Genomic DNA, 14,240 nt, shown 5'->3' on the forward strand with positions numbered 1-14,240 from the left:
TCCACTCAGTGATTCTTCCTTTGGAGCAAGCAAAGTACATCCAACGCTCAAACAGCAGCATTTTCTGACAATGTGCTTTTCACCTGGCTTTTATCAGAGAATTCCAGACATAAGGTGGAATGCGAGATGGAATTTGAGGATGACACATCATATCTTAGGTCTTGGAAAAGCAGGAACACTTTCTGAAAGCAGGTTCTCATTTCAGGAAACTGGATATTTGCTGGTTTATGATGCTGTGTCCTGCTTCAAAAGTTAATACTCTCCCTTGCTGTGGTCACCTTAGTTCTGTGAATATTATGCGGGATAATGTGTGTCTGGTGACTCAAAAAAATAGATAAATAAAAAAAAGGCAGCGCAGTGGATCTAAAAATAAAAATTAGGAAAGGTGGGAATTAGCTCACCACAGCTCACCTCAATTGCCAGGTCAGGTTTCAATTTCCAGTAAGTTTTCAGCAGAGTAGCTTGTGTAAATGTATCTGTGGGCACCCCTCATACAGGGGAAAAGAACTTTCCTTGAAACAGACACCTGACATCACAAGTACGTGTTTTCCTGGAAGCAGCACGCACTGGATCAGCACTCTGCCTGCTGCCATAGCCTTCATCCCAGCAGTGACATTACTGCTTGCACATCAGCAAAGAGAACACAGTGGGCTTGCAGGAAGTGGAACCAGAGCGTGGGGCTCAACATGCTGAAAAACTCTTAAGGAAAGCTGGGGATGTTCACCTTAAAGATGTCTGGAAACACTGTAGGCTACTTCACACTCAGGTTTGTCTGAAGAATTGCTTTTATACATTGGGAACTGCAGCAGACTTTTTAGAGTAACAATTCCTTTGCCAAGACTAAATATGTGTGAGAAGCACGAAACAGAACCTTCCTGTATGGTCTGAACTTGGGTGCTGGTCCAGGCACTGTACCAGAATGGGGCATGCACTGTGCTTTGCTCACTGAGAGCCACACCTACTGTACACACACTCTGCTTTGCAGTACTCCTTCAAACTAGAGGAAAAAAAAAAACCCCAAGCAGCAGAGATGGCCATGGGAAGAAGACTGATGGAAGAGGTTGGCAAAATTTGTGTACAGCAAGGTTACATTAGGGCATCACATTGAAGAACCCTTCTGCTTAATAAAGGCTCAACACCTAGTAGTTCTTTCACTTTTTTTTTTTTTTTTTTCCCTCAGAGTTGATTTTGGACAGCAAGAAATAAAGTCAGACAAAGAGGGTGTTAAATTTATTCTGAATGGAATGCAATGACACCGATTTTTCCAAGTGAGGTGTGAAAGCTTGTAACCTTGAGCTCCCAGCAGTAGATAAAACATCACTCAGGGTTGCCATTTCCAACCCGTATGTTACACCTCACCTTCTCCCTAGTGCAGAACGGAGCAGTATCCGCTTACAGGCAGCGCTGCTCCACGGGAAAAAAAAAAAAGAAAAGTTTGCTTCTCCCGTCAAAAAAAGCCATTTTGTTCAGCCAGATGTTCTACAAAATGGCACGGCCGCTGTGCTTGAGGGGGGCCGGGCCTCCCACCCCGGCGGGGCTCGGCGGGGCGGTGGCGGCCCCCGCCCGGCCCCCGGCGGCGCCGAGGCCAATGGGCGCTGGGGCGGCGGCGGCCGCCTCCTCCCGCCCAGCCCGCGCTATATAGCGCCCGGCAGCGGCGCCGTGCCGTCCGTCGGGCTCTCCGTGCCGAGCCGAGCCGTGCCGAGCCCAGCCGTGCCAGGATGCCGGGCCGCACCGTGTGGCGGCTGGCGCTGCTCGCCCTCTGCCTGGGGGCCGTGGCGGCGGGGGGACAGCGCCGCGGAGCCGGCGGCAAGAGCCGGCGGCAGGCGCAGACCCAAACCACCTCGCTGCCGCAGGGCACCGCCGCGCAGGGAAAGCGTGAGTACCGCCCGCGGGCAGGGCAGGGCTGGGCAGGGTGCGGGGCTTGGCACGGCAGCGCTGCTGGCCCCGGGGGGCTTTGTGTGACCCCCGCGCTCGCCCCTCGGCTCGGCGGAGCCGCACACGTGTGCGCCCCGCGCCCCTTCCCTCCCGGCTGCTGCCCTCGGTGACGCCGAACTTTGCTTTCTTTCCCCCTCTGCATCCCCGTTCCTCCTCCTCCTCTCCCCCCAGAGACCTGCTATGACAATGGACGGTACTATCAGATAAACCAGCAGTGGGAGCGCACTTACCTGGGGAACACTCTGGTCTGTACCTGCTACGGTGGGAGCCGAGGGTTCAACTGCGAGAGCAAGCCCGAACGTAAGTTGGTGGCCCCTTTTGTCTGCGTCGAGACCCCAGCGCGGCTTTTGGTGCCGAGTAAGCCAAGCCTTGTACGAGTCAGGGCTGGCAGCCCAGGCTTTCCACTGAAGTTTGGTACTTAGGGTCAGTAATGGGATCTACACTCAATTACACTGAAGATCTGGCTTGTGATTTTAAGAAATGCTTTTCATTAGAGATGGGCCTGCCACCAGAACCCTGAGCCAAACATCACTCATCTCTCTGGAGGATTGGATCTAAACATTAATTTTGGAGCCAACCTCTTCTTTATAATGAACTGAACTGACTCCTGGACTCGCACGGGGAAGTTCAAATCTGGAGTCACTTTGCAGCTCTGGCTCTGCTCTGTTTGATTGCTTCACCCCAACTTTTCATAGCTGTGCAGTGTCGTCAGCTTGTTTAAAAATATTTCAACTTACAACTTTCCACAGCCTCCCGGCCGTGCTGTGAGCTTTCTATAATTGAGTGTAAAATGAGATTGTTTAGTCTGTGCAGAAAAAGTTTAGGGAACAGAAAGAAGTTTAAATGCAAGGTCTGCTGGAGGATGTGTCTCTCCAGGATTCGGTGTGGTTCAGTTTATCAGATGCAATCTATCTGTATTTATTGGTCTGAAGCCACTGGTTTGCCATAATTCCTTTATGTTGCTCTGGAGATAGACGAGATGAAAAACTGGTTCCTGGCTGACAGTGTTCATGTAAGACAGATGTGAGCATCTCAGCCATCTGTTCTGCAAGGTTTGTGTGCTGCCTGCCTCATGACTGGAGTATTTTAAGGAGTACTCAGTCCCCTTACTCCATAAAAGAGGATTCAAACTACTTTTCCTTCCCCTGCAGAGATTCCCAAGTTTTACAGTTATGAAGTCCAATAGAAAGTTTTCCTTATGATACAATGAACTTTATCTGCCCAGCAGTGCAGAAAGTTGCTCTGCTTCACATCTTGAGTCTGGTGGCAGCACTGCTGTTCTGTAATCACTTATCTAAGCATCAATGTGAGCAATGCACAAGTAGTGAACTTTGCTGTTGACTTCTTTGGTGGGACTGCTGCAGAATTTGGGATTAACCTACTCAGTTTTTGCTAAATCAGAGTGAGGAGGATTAGCATGACAAAGCACACAGTTTCCAGGGGTTGTTTGCTCCCTCCTGTCTTCTGTTGCCTTCAAACAGCTGGGATTGATGCTTTCAGGCATGCCTGCCTTGTGCAACTTTTGGTTCCCTGAGGGAGGGAAGAAGAGGTTATTGAGGTTGTTGAGCATTGTTGGGCCTTGAGGGGGCAAGTTTCACCCAACTTCCTCTCTGCTGTTTCACCCCATGAGGAAAGAGGAGACTGATAGCCATTTTTCCCCAGGATAGAAGGGGTATCTGTGTGAGGAGTCAAGGAATGCGTTTCTGTTGACTGTGCATGTTTCTGGTGTGGTTACATGAAGCTGATTATTTAAATATTTTTTTTCTCCCTCATAGCTGAGGAGACCTGCTTTGACAAATACACTGGATCCACCTACCGGGTCGGGGAGACCTACGAGCGCCCCAAGGACTCCATGATCTGGGACTGTACTTGCATTGGAGCTGGACGTGGGAGAATCAGCTGCACCATTGCCAGTATGTAACTCAGAGCCTCTTCCTACAGCTATTGTTCCTTAGTCACATTTTCCAGAGCAATTTACATACTATTCCCAGTGCCTCTTAGCTACAGTTGCATGGGGTTTAATCCAAAGCCCACTAAAGCTTTGAAATTAAAAGTCCCTGCCCCATTTACATACATTTGCACAACCAAACTCCTCTTTTGTTTAAGAGATCAAGCGCTAAGTGAGAAAGCATATGTCAAAATTTAGTGTCCAGCCATACAGGCTAGTAATTTATTATGTACAAGAGTGTGTTACATCTTCGCAGGTGCAAGTGTAAAAGTAGTTTTGTGACTGGAGAAAAAGTCTGCTTGCAGCTGGTAGGTCAAAATAACACAGTCAGCATTAATGGGACTACTCAGAATAAATGATAATAAATGAATGCCACCTGAGAGCCAGTCCTTCATCCTGCAAAAATGTCATTGAACACTTGTCTCTAAGGGAACTGGGATTTGATATCCAGACAGCAGCTTAACACGTTTCTGCAACTCCTTTTTCACTAGCCTGACCCATACTTTCCTCTTGCTCTTCCCTCTCTTGCCTTGGTCCTTTATCCCCAGCTCCTGTTTCACGTCTCTGTCTGGAAATCCTTTCCTTATTGAGTCACTGAATTGTTCACAATTTCCCCTCAGTTCATAATTGGACTTTCTATGAGCCCAGAGGAAGATTGCTGTGTGTCAGGATTTTTAGACTGAGATTTCAAAGTCTCTGAGGTACCTTTTGAGAAAAGTCTTGCTGTTAAAAGTATCCAGTTTCTTGTTTAAGACACACATGCAGACCCTAGTAGTGTTGCCACAGAGGACTCGGAAACCAGCCATCATTGTAGCATGGGAAAAAAATAATGCATTAAATCTAACAAGTGAAGCTGGAGCCCTTCTGAATTTAATGGCACTTTATTGGGCAGGGATGATAAGTGTTGTAAGAGAGAGTCAGTAAGGAAATTGTGAGTGTAAGAGCAGCCTTGTTTCCTCATCATCAGCCTGGTTTAGAGCTCACTGGAGAGTCTCACTGACTGCAACTGGCTTTGAATCAATCTTCAGAGCTCTGAGATTCCCTGCTTTCACAAATGAGCCCACAAAACATTTTACTGGCTCTTAATAAATGATGGGATGTGCGTGTTTTTTCTTTCTTTTTTTTCTTTTTCTCTTGGATGCTTACAAAGAAACAAACCCTGTGTTTGCAGACTGCCCTGCACCGTGCTGCCCTCCCTCAGCCTGGGCTGCCTCAGAGCTGTGGGGTGTTGATGGGTGGGAATCTGCCTTTCCAGGGCAGGCTTTCCAAACCCCAAAAGAGGTTTGATTTCCCATGGGCTGTCACACCAAGCACCTCCTTATCCTCCACGTGCTGTCCTGGCTGTCGTGTCCCTCATGAATGTCTGCAGAGAAGCCCAAGTGGCGTTGCCTCAAACAAGATGGAGGCAAACCCTCTCTGGCCACCCCTCAGCCTGAGAGCAGGGTCTGAGGGAGAAACAGGGCTTCATGACTCCCTGGCATCCCCTTTTCACACAGCCAGGCTTTGGCTGGGGTTTGGAACATGGAGAAGTTAGCTGAGGGAAGAGGACAGGGCCTGGGAAGTGCAGAAAATAGTGGGCTCCAACAGAAAATGCCGGGCGCCAGTGGGAAATGTTGAGCGCCATTTTACAGGCTGACGTCCCCCCTCATTCTCCTCAGTGTCCCTCCTCCTCCTTGCTGCCCCTTACCCCAGCTGACCCCCTTTGCCCCTGGCCAGATGGCCCTTACCTTGTCACCACCATGCTGTCCCTGGCGTGTCCCTCACCTTGGCTCCCCTGTGTGCCACCACAGATCGCTGCCATGAGGGCGGCCAGTCCTACAAGATCGGCGATACATGGCGCCGGCCCCACGAAACGGGCGGCTACATGCTGGAGTGTGTGTGCCTGGGCAACGGCAAGGGCGAGTGGACCTGCAAGCCTGTGGGTAAGCGGCTGCTCCTTCCCTCTCCCTCACGCAGTCAGGGCGTGTGGGCCATTTTCCTCGTCCTCCCTGAGGGTGTCCCCGTGTGGGAATGCCCCGGGTGGGCTCTGATCCGCTTTCCCCTCATAGCTGAGCGATGCTACGACAACACGGCCGGGACATCCTATGTGGTGGGAGAGACCTGGGAGAAGCCCTACCAGGGCTGGATGATGGTGGACTGCACCTGCCTCGGTGAGGGCAGCGGCCGCATCACCTGCACCTCCAGAAGTAAGTGCCAGCCTGCCGGCTGCTCCGCTTTATTTTTTATTTTCCTGCTTATCTTTCATCCTGGGTGGGAAAGGAGAGTTACCCCTTTGTCTGCCCTGTGCAAGTAACAGTAGTTTGAGAGGGATGGGCGTCCCCTGAGGAGTGGCGGGAAGCAGAAGAGGGGAGAGAGGCCTGTGGTGGTGCCCCAGTCGCCATTTGCAGTCTGGGAACACTCCCCAGAGCTGGTCATCGGTGCTGGGGACAAGGATGCCTGGATTATTTGGGGATTTAGTCTCATGGAGAGAGAAGGGTGTAAGGGATCTGTATGTCAGCTGAGCCACAAGCAGGCATCTCCCAGGAAGTCAGGGAAATGGCTTGGCCCACAAAATGGCAGAGCATTTAGCTGAGGACATCCATTTCTATGCTTTCGAGGAGCCTTCTGAGGGACAGTCAAGTGGTTTTTAGGTTAAATACCCTTTCCAACAGCAGGATCTGCAAGATTAAAATACTTTCTTACTTCTCTTTATTACTGTTTAGTTTATGTGTTAGCCAAACCAGGGTTTGTTTTGCCTGCTCTACCATCTCGCCTATGATTTTTCCCACCCCATTGCCCGCTCCAGCAGCACAGGTGATTTTTTTTTTAAAGTTTTTGCATCATTGAGGGACATTACTGTAAATACTCCATTTTATTTGTATTTGCAGAGCAAACAGGACTTTTAAAACCCAAAATCTTGCTTGTTTATTGACCTTCTGTTCCAGTCCTGTTAGCTCCACCACAGAGCTTACTTCTGTCTCGGGTTTACACCAGTTGCCTCAAGAAAATTTAACTTTGTACCTTACACCTTGGTTATGCAAGGTTTGAGAAACTCTTCTGTAGCCTTTCAGTTGCCTCATATTTAGTTGCCTTGGGGCACACAAATAATGGATTTTTGCTGATATAAACAGCAGAGCTGATGATATAAACAGCAGTAAAGAATATGATACTAAGGAAGGTTGAGATTAAAATGGAAGATCTGGAGAGACTTGGTCAAGAAATAAGCTATAAAAATCAACCCAGCCTTGACAATATTAAGTCTGTTAAAGACATATGGGGAAAAATCATTAGCTGTCAAATGGGAATGAATAAAACAGAATGTGTTGTTTGTGAATTTTGGAGGACTTATTATTACTAATAAAATGCATTTGGCAGTAGCTTTCTTTCCATCACTCAGGTCTGTGCTGTTGTATCATGGGGGAAATTGCAGTATGAGGAGCTGTTCATTTTTCATTTTGTTTTCCAATTACAGTTGAATGGAGAAATTCAAATTCATGTTTATAAAATGATACCTCTAGCCTACAAAACGGCATTACGCTTCGAGTGTGTGCTGCTGTTATATATCTTTTATGGCCAGCATTTTCCAGAATCACAGCTGGTTGCTTCAGTGACATTTCAGCTTTTCATTGAGAAGTGTGTCCATTAGACACATTTTTTTCACATTTGCAAAATTGCATGATGAATGCCTCACCAATTTACCATACTTCTGGCAGATGCTCAATTTCTGGTCATTCTAGCAGTGTGAATCAGTAGCATGTTTTCTACATTCACACTCTGTCCCATGTGCTCTCTCAGTGGCAGTCTGGCTTAATGCATATGTCCTTCCACAGTTCTTCATAAATCCATGTTCATTGATCTGTGATTATATTTGAGCCACTGTATCAAGTTTCCCTTGAATAAGAAGGTAAAATGTTGTAATGGAAGAAGAACTAGTTAATCCATGTGGATCTGGCATGCAGACAAAAGTAGTTTGTTGTGCTGTCCTTTGAACCCATTTGCTCAATTCATTGGGGGCTGTGGGTTATTAAAGAGATTTAGAAAGTACTCCTGGTATTACTTGAGCAGCTTGTATTAACTTCTCTGCAGATTCTTGCAGGCTTCTTTTGAAAGAAGTGGGGTTTTATGTGTTGCTCTCAAACAGGTTTTAGTCCCTTCCAGACGAGAGAGAGCCCTGAACTTGAACTGTGCTCTTTGAGTAATATGAAATGACCAAGCTGCAAAGACTCCTGTTTTTTTCTTAGAAGACACAAAAGGGTCATTAAAACAAGTTTAGCTTTAGAGGCGTGTGCCAGACAGGATGGGTTTAGAATGGCTTTAAAAAGTAGCTCATTTTGACAATGGCTGCAAAGTGGAAGCACAGTTCTGGAAGTGAATGGAAATCTTTCAGGATTTTGGGATGCTGTGCATGTAGGAATTGCAGTAGTGGGCTCCAGAGAATGGGTGAGCCTTTAACTCAGGCTTTAAAGGATGAGCTTGTGTGGTTGAGTTGATGGTGGAGTGCTGGAAGAAGGCCCAGCTGAGAGTCCTGTTCCTCACACAGATCGCTGCAATGACCACGACACCAAGACTTCCTACAGGATTGGGGACACCTGGAGCAAGAAGGACAACCGTGGGAACCTGCTGCAGTGTGTCTGCACTGGGAATGGCAGGGGAGAGTGGAAGTGTGAGAGGCACACGGCCCTGCACACCACCAGCACTGGTAAGTGGGACATCGTGGCATGGAACATAGGGAAGAGGAATGGCATGTTTTGACAGGTCAGGACTTGGAGCTGAGTTGTTCCATCCTAATTCAAATATTTTGGAGTCTTGTCTGGGAGAGATCAGCAGCAAAGAGGGTCAGAGTTCAGAAGATGCTCCTTGTTAGTGTGTGTGGAGATAAGATTAATTGGTACCTTGTTTCCACGCACAAATGGGGCTGGCACAAGCAGATGGATTGCCTGCACTATCACAGGGCAGTAAATCACATCCAGGGCCCTGCATCCACAGGAACTATCTTTGTCTTGGGAGCATGGCGCTCCAAGTTAATGTTTGAACTTTATGTATTCGCCTCAGGGTAACTTTCTTGAAATGTCCTTTATTTAAACCCCACTGAGACCATCTGGTTTCTTTGACATGATAAATACACCTACTAATGGCTGAGCTTTAAAAACCCAAAAATGTCAAGGAATGTATACAATGCTGTTTAGTATCTGTACATGAGATAGCTTGTAATTTCGGTATGAAATATTGCCTAGTTTATGGGTAGCATATTTTTTGTGCCCAAGGTTTACATCTTCAGCTCCTAAATTCTTTTTTTGTCATTTTAAGGATCTAGGTTTCTTATCAGTGAGTGCAATGTAGAACTTGTGTTTTCCCGAGTGCCTGCACTAAATTTTTCTTGGTAAATGACCTTTAACTGTTTGGTACCATCAGGTTAACTTAAAACTCTCAGAAGGTCTAAACTTCAAAATGACTAACGCTTCAAGGATGCCAATATTTTCAAGGGTTTCCATTATTACTTCCCCTACTTTAGCAGAGCTGAATTTGTGGAGGTTCCTGTGGGAATCATTAGCAAAAATTCATATGATGCAGACAACAAGAAGCCTCTTTGTCTCTCAGTGTTATTTCAAATGGTAATGTGCTAAAAACTTTGATTCAAAATTTAAAAATTGCTGAGTAAAAGAATACATTTTAAGTTTCTTGTTCTTGTTTCTCAATGAAAAATTCAAAATTAATCTTTTTTTGCCTTATCTCCCTACTCCCTTGGTAATTTTTATTCTATTGTCACTGATCTTGATTTTTCTATTCTACATTTCCTTCAACTAATTTTTTTGCCCCCAAAATATTGTTTTCCAAACAATTATATGGAAAAGAGTTTCTAAATGCTTTCTAAAGCCACTCTACAGGGTTGAAAGCCAGAGGCTGTCATTAGCAGAGAGGGGGAGTCGTTCTTCTAATTTTGAAATTTGCTAAGTGGAATAATTAAGCCGCCTCTCGGGAAGCTTAAGAGCGTCGCGCCTTCCGTCTGCTGGAGTGCCCGAGGTTTTATTATCTCAGCACTTAATGGCAGCCTTCTGTTGCTGAGCTTTGAGTGCCACATGTCCCTTCTGTCCCGTTGTGCCGCAGGCTCTGGCTCCCCCAGCATCACGAACGTGCAGACGGCGCTGTACCAGCCACAGCCACAGCAGCCCCAGCCCCAGCCCTACGGCCAGTGCATCACCGACAACGGCGTCGTCTACTCGGTGGGCATGCAGTGGCTCAAGACACAGGGCAGCCAGCAAATGCTGTGCACCTGCCTGGGCAACGGAGTCAGCTGCCAGGAGATAGGTATGAGCTGGTGTGAGGTCTCTAGGACTGTCCTGTGGCTTAATTTCCAAGTAGAACCTGTCGTGTGCATGTCAGAAGTGTCCTGTGACAAAGACATACTGAAGAAAGATGCGGGGTGGCAAAGAAATGGTTTGGTTATTGGAAGCTTTGTTGTTTAAGGCAGGAATGTTCCTCAGTGAGCTGTATACAGCCTGCTGAGGGGAAACAGAGCCCTTGGGGAGCAGCACCCTCTGTGTGCATGTCAGAAATCTTCTCTGAAGAAGACACACTGGAGAAAGGTGCAAGAGGGAAATAAATGGTTTTGTTGTTTGAAGCCTGTTTGTTTAGGGCAGGAACGTTTCCCAGTGAGCTATTTATAACCTGCTGAGGGAAACAGCGCCCTTGGGGAGCAGCATTAATAACTTCATTCAAATGGAGCTGCAATAATATATGTTTGGAAAAGAATGTGAAGGAATGCCACAGCTATGGAGCTGTCTGTTGGTGTGTATTGGCCCAGCTCCATGGCAGTCAGTGTGGGTTCCCAGCAGCCAGCAACTTGGCCTGGAGGGGCTGTTGCTGTTTCAGAGCCCTGTAATTTGTGAATTGCTTTACACTGCAGTCTAATGCTGTGATGGTCTTTTTGAAGCCGTGACCCAAACGTATGGTGGCAATTCTGATGGAGAGCCCTGTGTGCTGCCTTTCACCTACGATGGAAGGACTTTCTACTCCTGCACCACCGAAGGCCGCACGGACGGGCACTTCTGGTGCAGCACCACTTCCAACTTCGAGCAGGACAGGAGATACTCCTTCTGTACCGAGCAGAACGGTGAGCTCTTCTCACTGGGTCTTCACATGCCTGTGACCCTGGGGGAGGGATGGAGGAGGGAGCAGAGGACACAGGGACAGGCTGCCTGAACAATTCCAGCAGTCTGGAGGGCAGCAAGGCAGTGCTGTGAATGGAGGGCTGCCTGGTGACAGAGCACTTGTATACTCTTGGTGTTTTTGGAGGGTGCTACGGATGTACCCTTTGAGTCCTGTTCTCTGAGCTGACCCTAGAATGGGAGTACCTGATCATGGTGGAGCTTTGGCCCAAGGGATGCTTATCTTTGGCTTTGCTTGGGTGGATTGCTTCAAGCAATGTCCATATTAGGCTGCAAAGAGGAGGATGTCCATGGAGTACAGTTTGTGCAGTCCTGTCACTCCCTCCATCCTGGATATCTAGCCAGGCTGCCATATATAGCAGTGCTCTTCATGTGCTTTGTGGTGACTGATCAGGAGCTGGGGCATGACTAAGGCAGCAGCACTGCCTCTTGTCTGTGGATGGTCAGTGTTCACAGCACAGATCTGTCTACTTGTGTGGTTGCACTTCCTGGAGTGCCTGTCAGACATCCATGGAGCAGTGTCCAGGCAGCTTCTTGGGATCTGATCTTGGAAAGAATATTTCATGTTTCCACATGAAAATGCTGCTTCCTACACTGCATAGACACTTTCTTTAAAATTTTGTTCTACTTCGGTTGTTTTTTCCTGCTAAAAGTCAAGCCTTTTTCTGCAGGGCATATAATACTTTATTTTTAAAAAACGAACAAACTAACCCCCCAAAAAACCACCCAAACACTGTCCCTGTCCATGTACAGGTTCATGTTTTAGAGAGGCTTCTTGTGATACACTGTGAAAAAGAGAAATGTGATATAGAAAAATCTCAGTAAATATCTTGTTGCTCTCCGATATTTGTTAAGCAGAGTTGCTCAAGAGGTGATTAGTTCAGGTAGATTACAGCCCTCTTTCCAGTGCTGCTTGCAAAACATGAAGCTTCCAGCCTGCAGGGAGGTTTTGGCTTGTCCTGTTGTACATAACTGAGCTGTAACCCTTTCCTGAGGGTGAAGGCTTCCCTTAGAGCTGAGGGGCACCACTGGGAAATAGCTTCAGAGATAATACAGGTATGCTGAGAGCTGTGAGTTTATTTCATTCCCTAGGCCTTGGGAGGAGGCATTTGCAAAGCTTCTTCCCAAGCACAGTAAGCTTTGGTTTTCCCTGCTTCCTGGGAATTCCCATGGCTGGCTCTGCAGCTCATTCCAGAGCAAAGCTTGAACTGAACTGACCTCGTGCAAAGCTTATGTTTCCACATCTGAATTAATTAAAGCCAAGAAAAGAGGCCTGTGGATTATATACAGGGCACACATGGGAAAAAGTAGTGCCAGTGGTTTATTTTCCAAGCTCTTCCATGCATGCTAAGAGAGAGTGCAGGCTGAATTTGCCTCTGTTCTCTTCTTTTTTTGGTACAGTTTTGGTCCAGACGCGGGGTGGCAATTCCAATGGTGCTCTGTGCCACTTCCCCTTCCTGTACAACAACCGCAACTACACGGACTGCACTTCCGAGGGACGCAGGGACAACATGAAGTGGTGTGGAACCACTGAGAACTATGATGCTGACCAGAAGTTTGGGTTCTGCCCCATGGCTGGTAAGGCTGAGAGCCATAAAGGGCTTATGGAGCACCTCTGTGTGGCTCTTTGAACTGGAAATGGAAGATCTCTGTCGTTGGTCAGATATTGATGACTTCTAATGAGCTGAGTCTCAGCCCAAAGCTCTTTAAGGCATTTCTGAAGTTTTCTTTTGTCCTTTTTTCCCCATTGACCACCTCTAGCAGAGATGTAGCAGTGCCAGGAGAAGGCAATTTTCATTACTTCTGTGCTACAAGCCAGTGGTAGGCATGCTCTTCAGCTGGTGCAAACTGGTGTAGATCTGCTGGAGAACCTAAATTTGAGTGTGTGCCTAAAATTTCCTTGCTAAGATGCAGAAATCTGAAACCTGGTATGAAGGGACATTGCAAATGGTCTCAGTCCTCAAGAACTTGTACATTCTGGCCTCATAATTATCCTCTTGCTTTCTTCTCCAGCCCATGAAGAAATCTGCACAACCAACGATGGTGTCATGTACCGCGTTGGGGACCAGTGGGATAAGCAGCATGACATGGGCCACATGATGAGATGTACTTGTGTAGGAAATGGCCGTGGAGAATGGACCTGCATTGCCTATTCACAGCTCAGAGGTACTGATTTTCATGTTGGTATCACCACTTCAGTCGGAGTGGGAGGTGGCAGAAATTGGTATTATTTTCTGTTGTTGTGGGTTTGAGCCCACACTCAAGAACTGTTGTTTACTTTTTGGAGTAGGAAGGGGATTAGAGGAGCTGTGAAGTTCTTGTCTTGTTTATGTGCTGGAAAAGTACATTCCAGCCTTTACAGGCTCTGAAGCAGAAGCAAACCTTGATTGTCTTGATTGTGATATCCCTCCCTCCTTTTGTCTGCATTTAGGAATTGGCAGCACTGTGACTTTACAGAGAGCTCAGTATAGGCACCTCCCCACCTCAAGAACAGACAAAACTCCAGACTAGTCTGAAGTTTGAAAGCAGAGCTGTTGTGTTTTATTGTTCTGCAGTGAAATTTTCAATTCCTCTGTGCTGGATTAGCCTTTTGCTGGCTAATCTATATGAAAGGCTGGCAGGAAAGCATGGAGATTACTCTTATTTATTTACTCATTTGTGCGAGTGGTCCGCGTGGAGAAGTACTTAAGCAATACCAAAAAAAGAAGACTTAAAAGCACAGACATTTGATCATCCTACAGCTAGCTCACAGCATTGGCTTCATGTCTGGAAAAGGCAGGGGGGTTGCTGTCAAGAGGCCAAGAAAGGACTCTTTTAACACCACTGCTGAAGTGGGATATAATTTATAGGGAAAGGCTCGCTCAAGGGCTTTGGAAGGGTTTTTAATGTGTTCCCTTCAGCGTGAAAGGCACTGCTCAAAGTTCTGGGCTGTGCAAGTCCTGTTTCCACTCACACAGCTAGTTCTCTCCAGTTCCATTCTGGAGCTGAAGTGGTCTTTCTTGTTGAGGAGATGGTAGAGATACTTTGCTTTTCCAAAAGGCAGAGGTTATCTGAGTAGAGCTGTTTAAACACAGCAGCCAGACCCTGGCGCCTGCAGGAGAGTCTGAGTGCTCCTTGGTTTATCCAGATGCTGTGCCCATGGTGTGGGAAAGTATCATGGGGAATAAAATCATGGGAATCATGGACTCACTTCCCCAAGGACAGCTGGTCCA

The 14,240-nt window shown here is 47.1% G+C and overlaps 1 protein-coding gene across 5 annotated transcripts in view; it reads left to right on the plus strand.

The window, feature by feature from the left end:
• The first annotated feature begins 1,653 nt into the window (after nt 1–1,653).
• The window catches only part of FN1 (fibronectin 1), a 52,077-nt gene continuing 39,490 nt past the window's right edge, over nt 1,654–14,240 (plus strand). For all 5 annotated transcript variants that reach the window (XM_039728584.1, XM_039728587.1, XM_039728583.1 and 2 more), the window contains exons 1-10: nt 1,654–1,875; nt 2,107–2,235; nt 3,711–3,848; nt 5,674–5,805; nt 5,932–6,069; nt 8,403–8,561; nt 9,968–10,168; nt 10,794–10,973; nt 12,430–12,606; nt 13,042–13,194. In XM_039728584.1, coding sequence (XP_039584518.1) covers nt 1,719–1,875; nt 2,107–2,235; nt 3,711–3,848; nt 5,674–5,805; nt 5,932–6,069; nt 8,403–8,561; nt 9,968–10,168; nt 10,794–10,973; nt 12,430–12,606; nt 13,042–13,194 — 1,564 coding nt within the window. In that variant the 5' untranslated portion in view covers nt 1,654–1,718. The remainder of the gene's footprint in view (nt 1,876–2,106; nt 2,236–3,710; nt 3,849–5,673; nt 5,806–5,931; nt 6,070–8,402; nt 8,562–9,967; nt 10,169–10,793; nt 10,974–12,429; nt 12,607–13,041; nt 13,195–14,240) is intronic.

This window comes from Passer montanus, unplaced genomic scaffold (assembly GCF_014805655.1).
Source record: "Passer montanus isolate IOZ18808 unplaced genomic scaffold, ASM1480565v1 scaffold66, whole genome shotgun sequence".
NCBI lineage: Eukaryota > Metazoa > Chordata > Aves > Passeriformes > Passeridae > Passer > Passer montanus.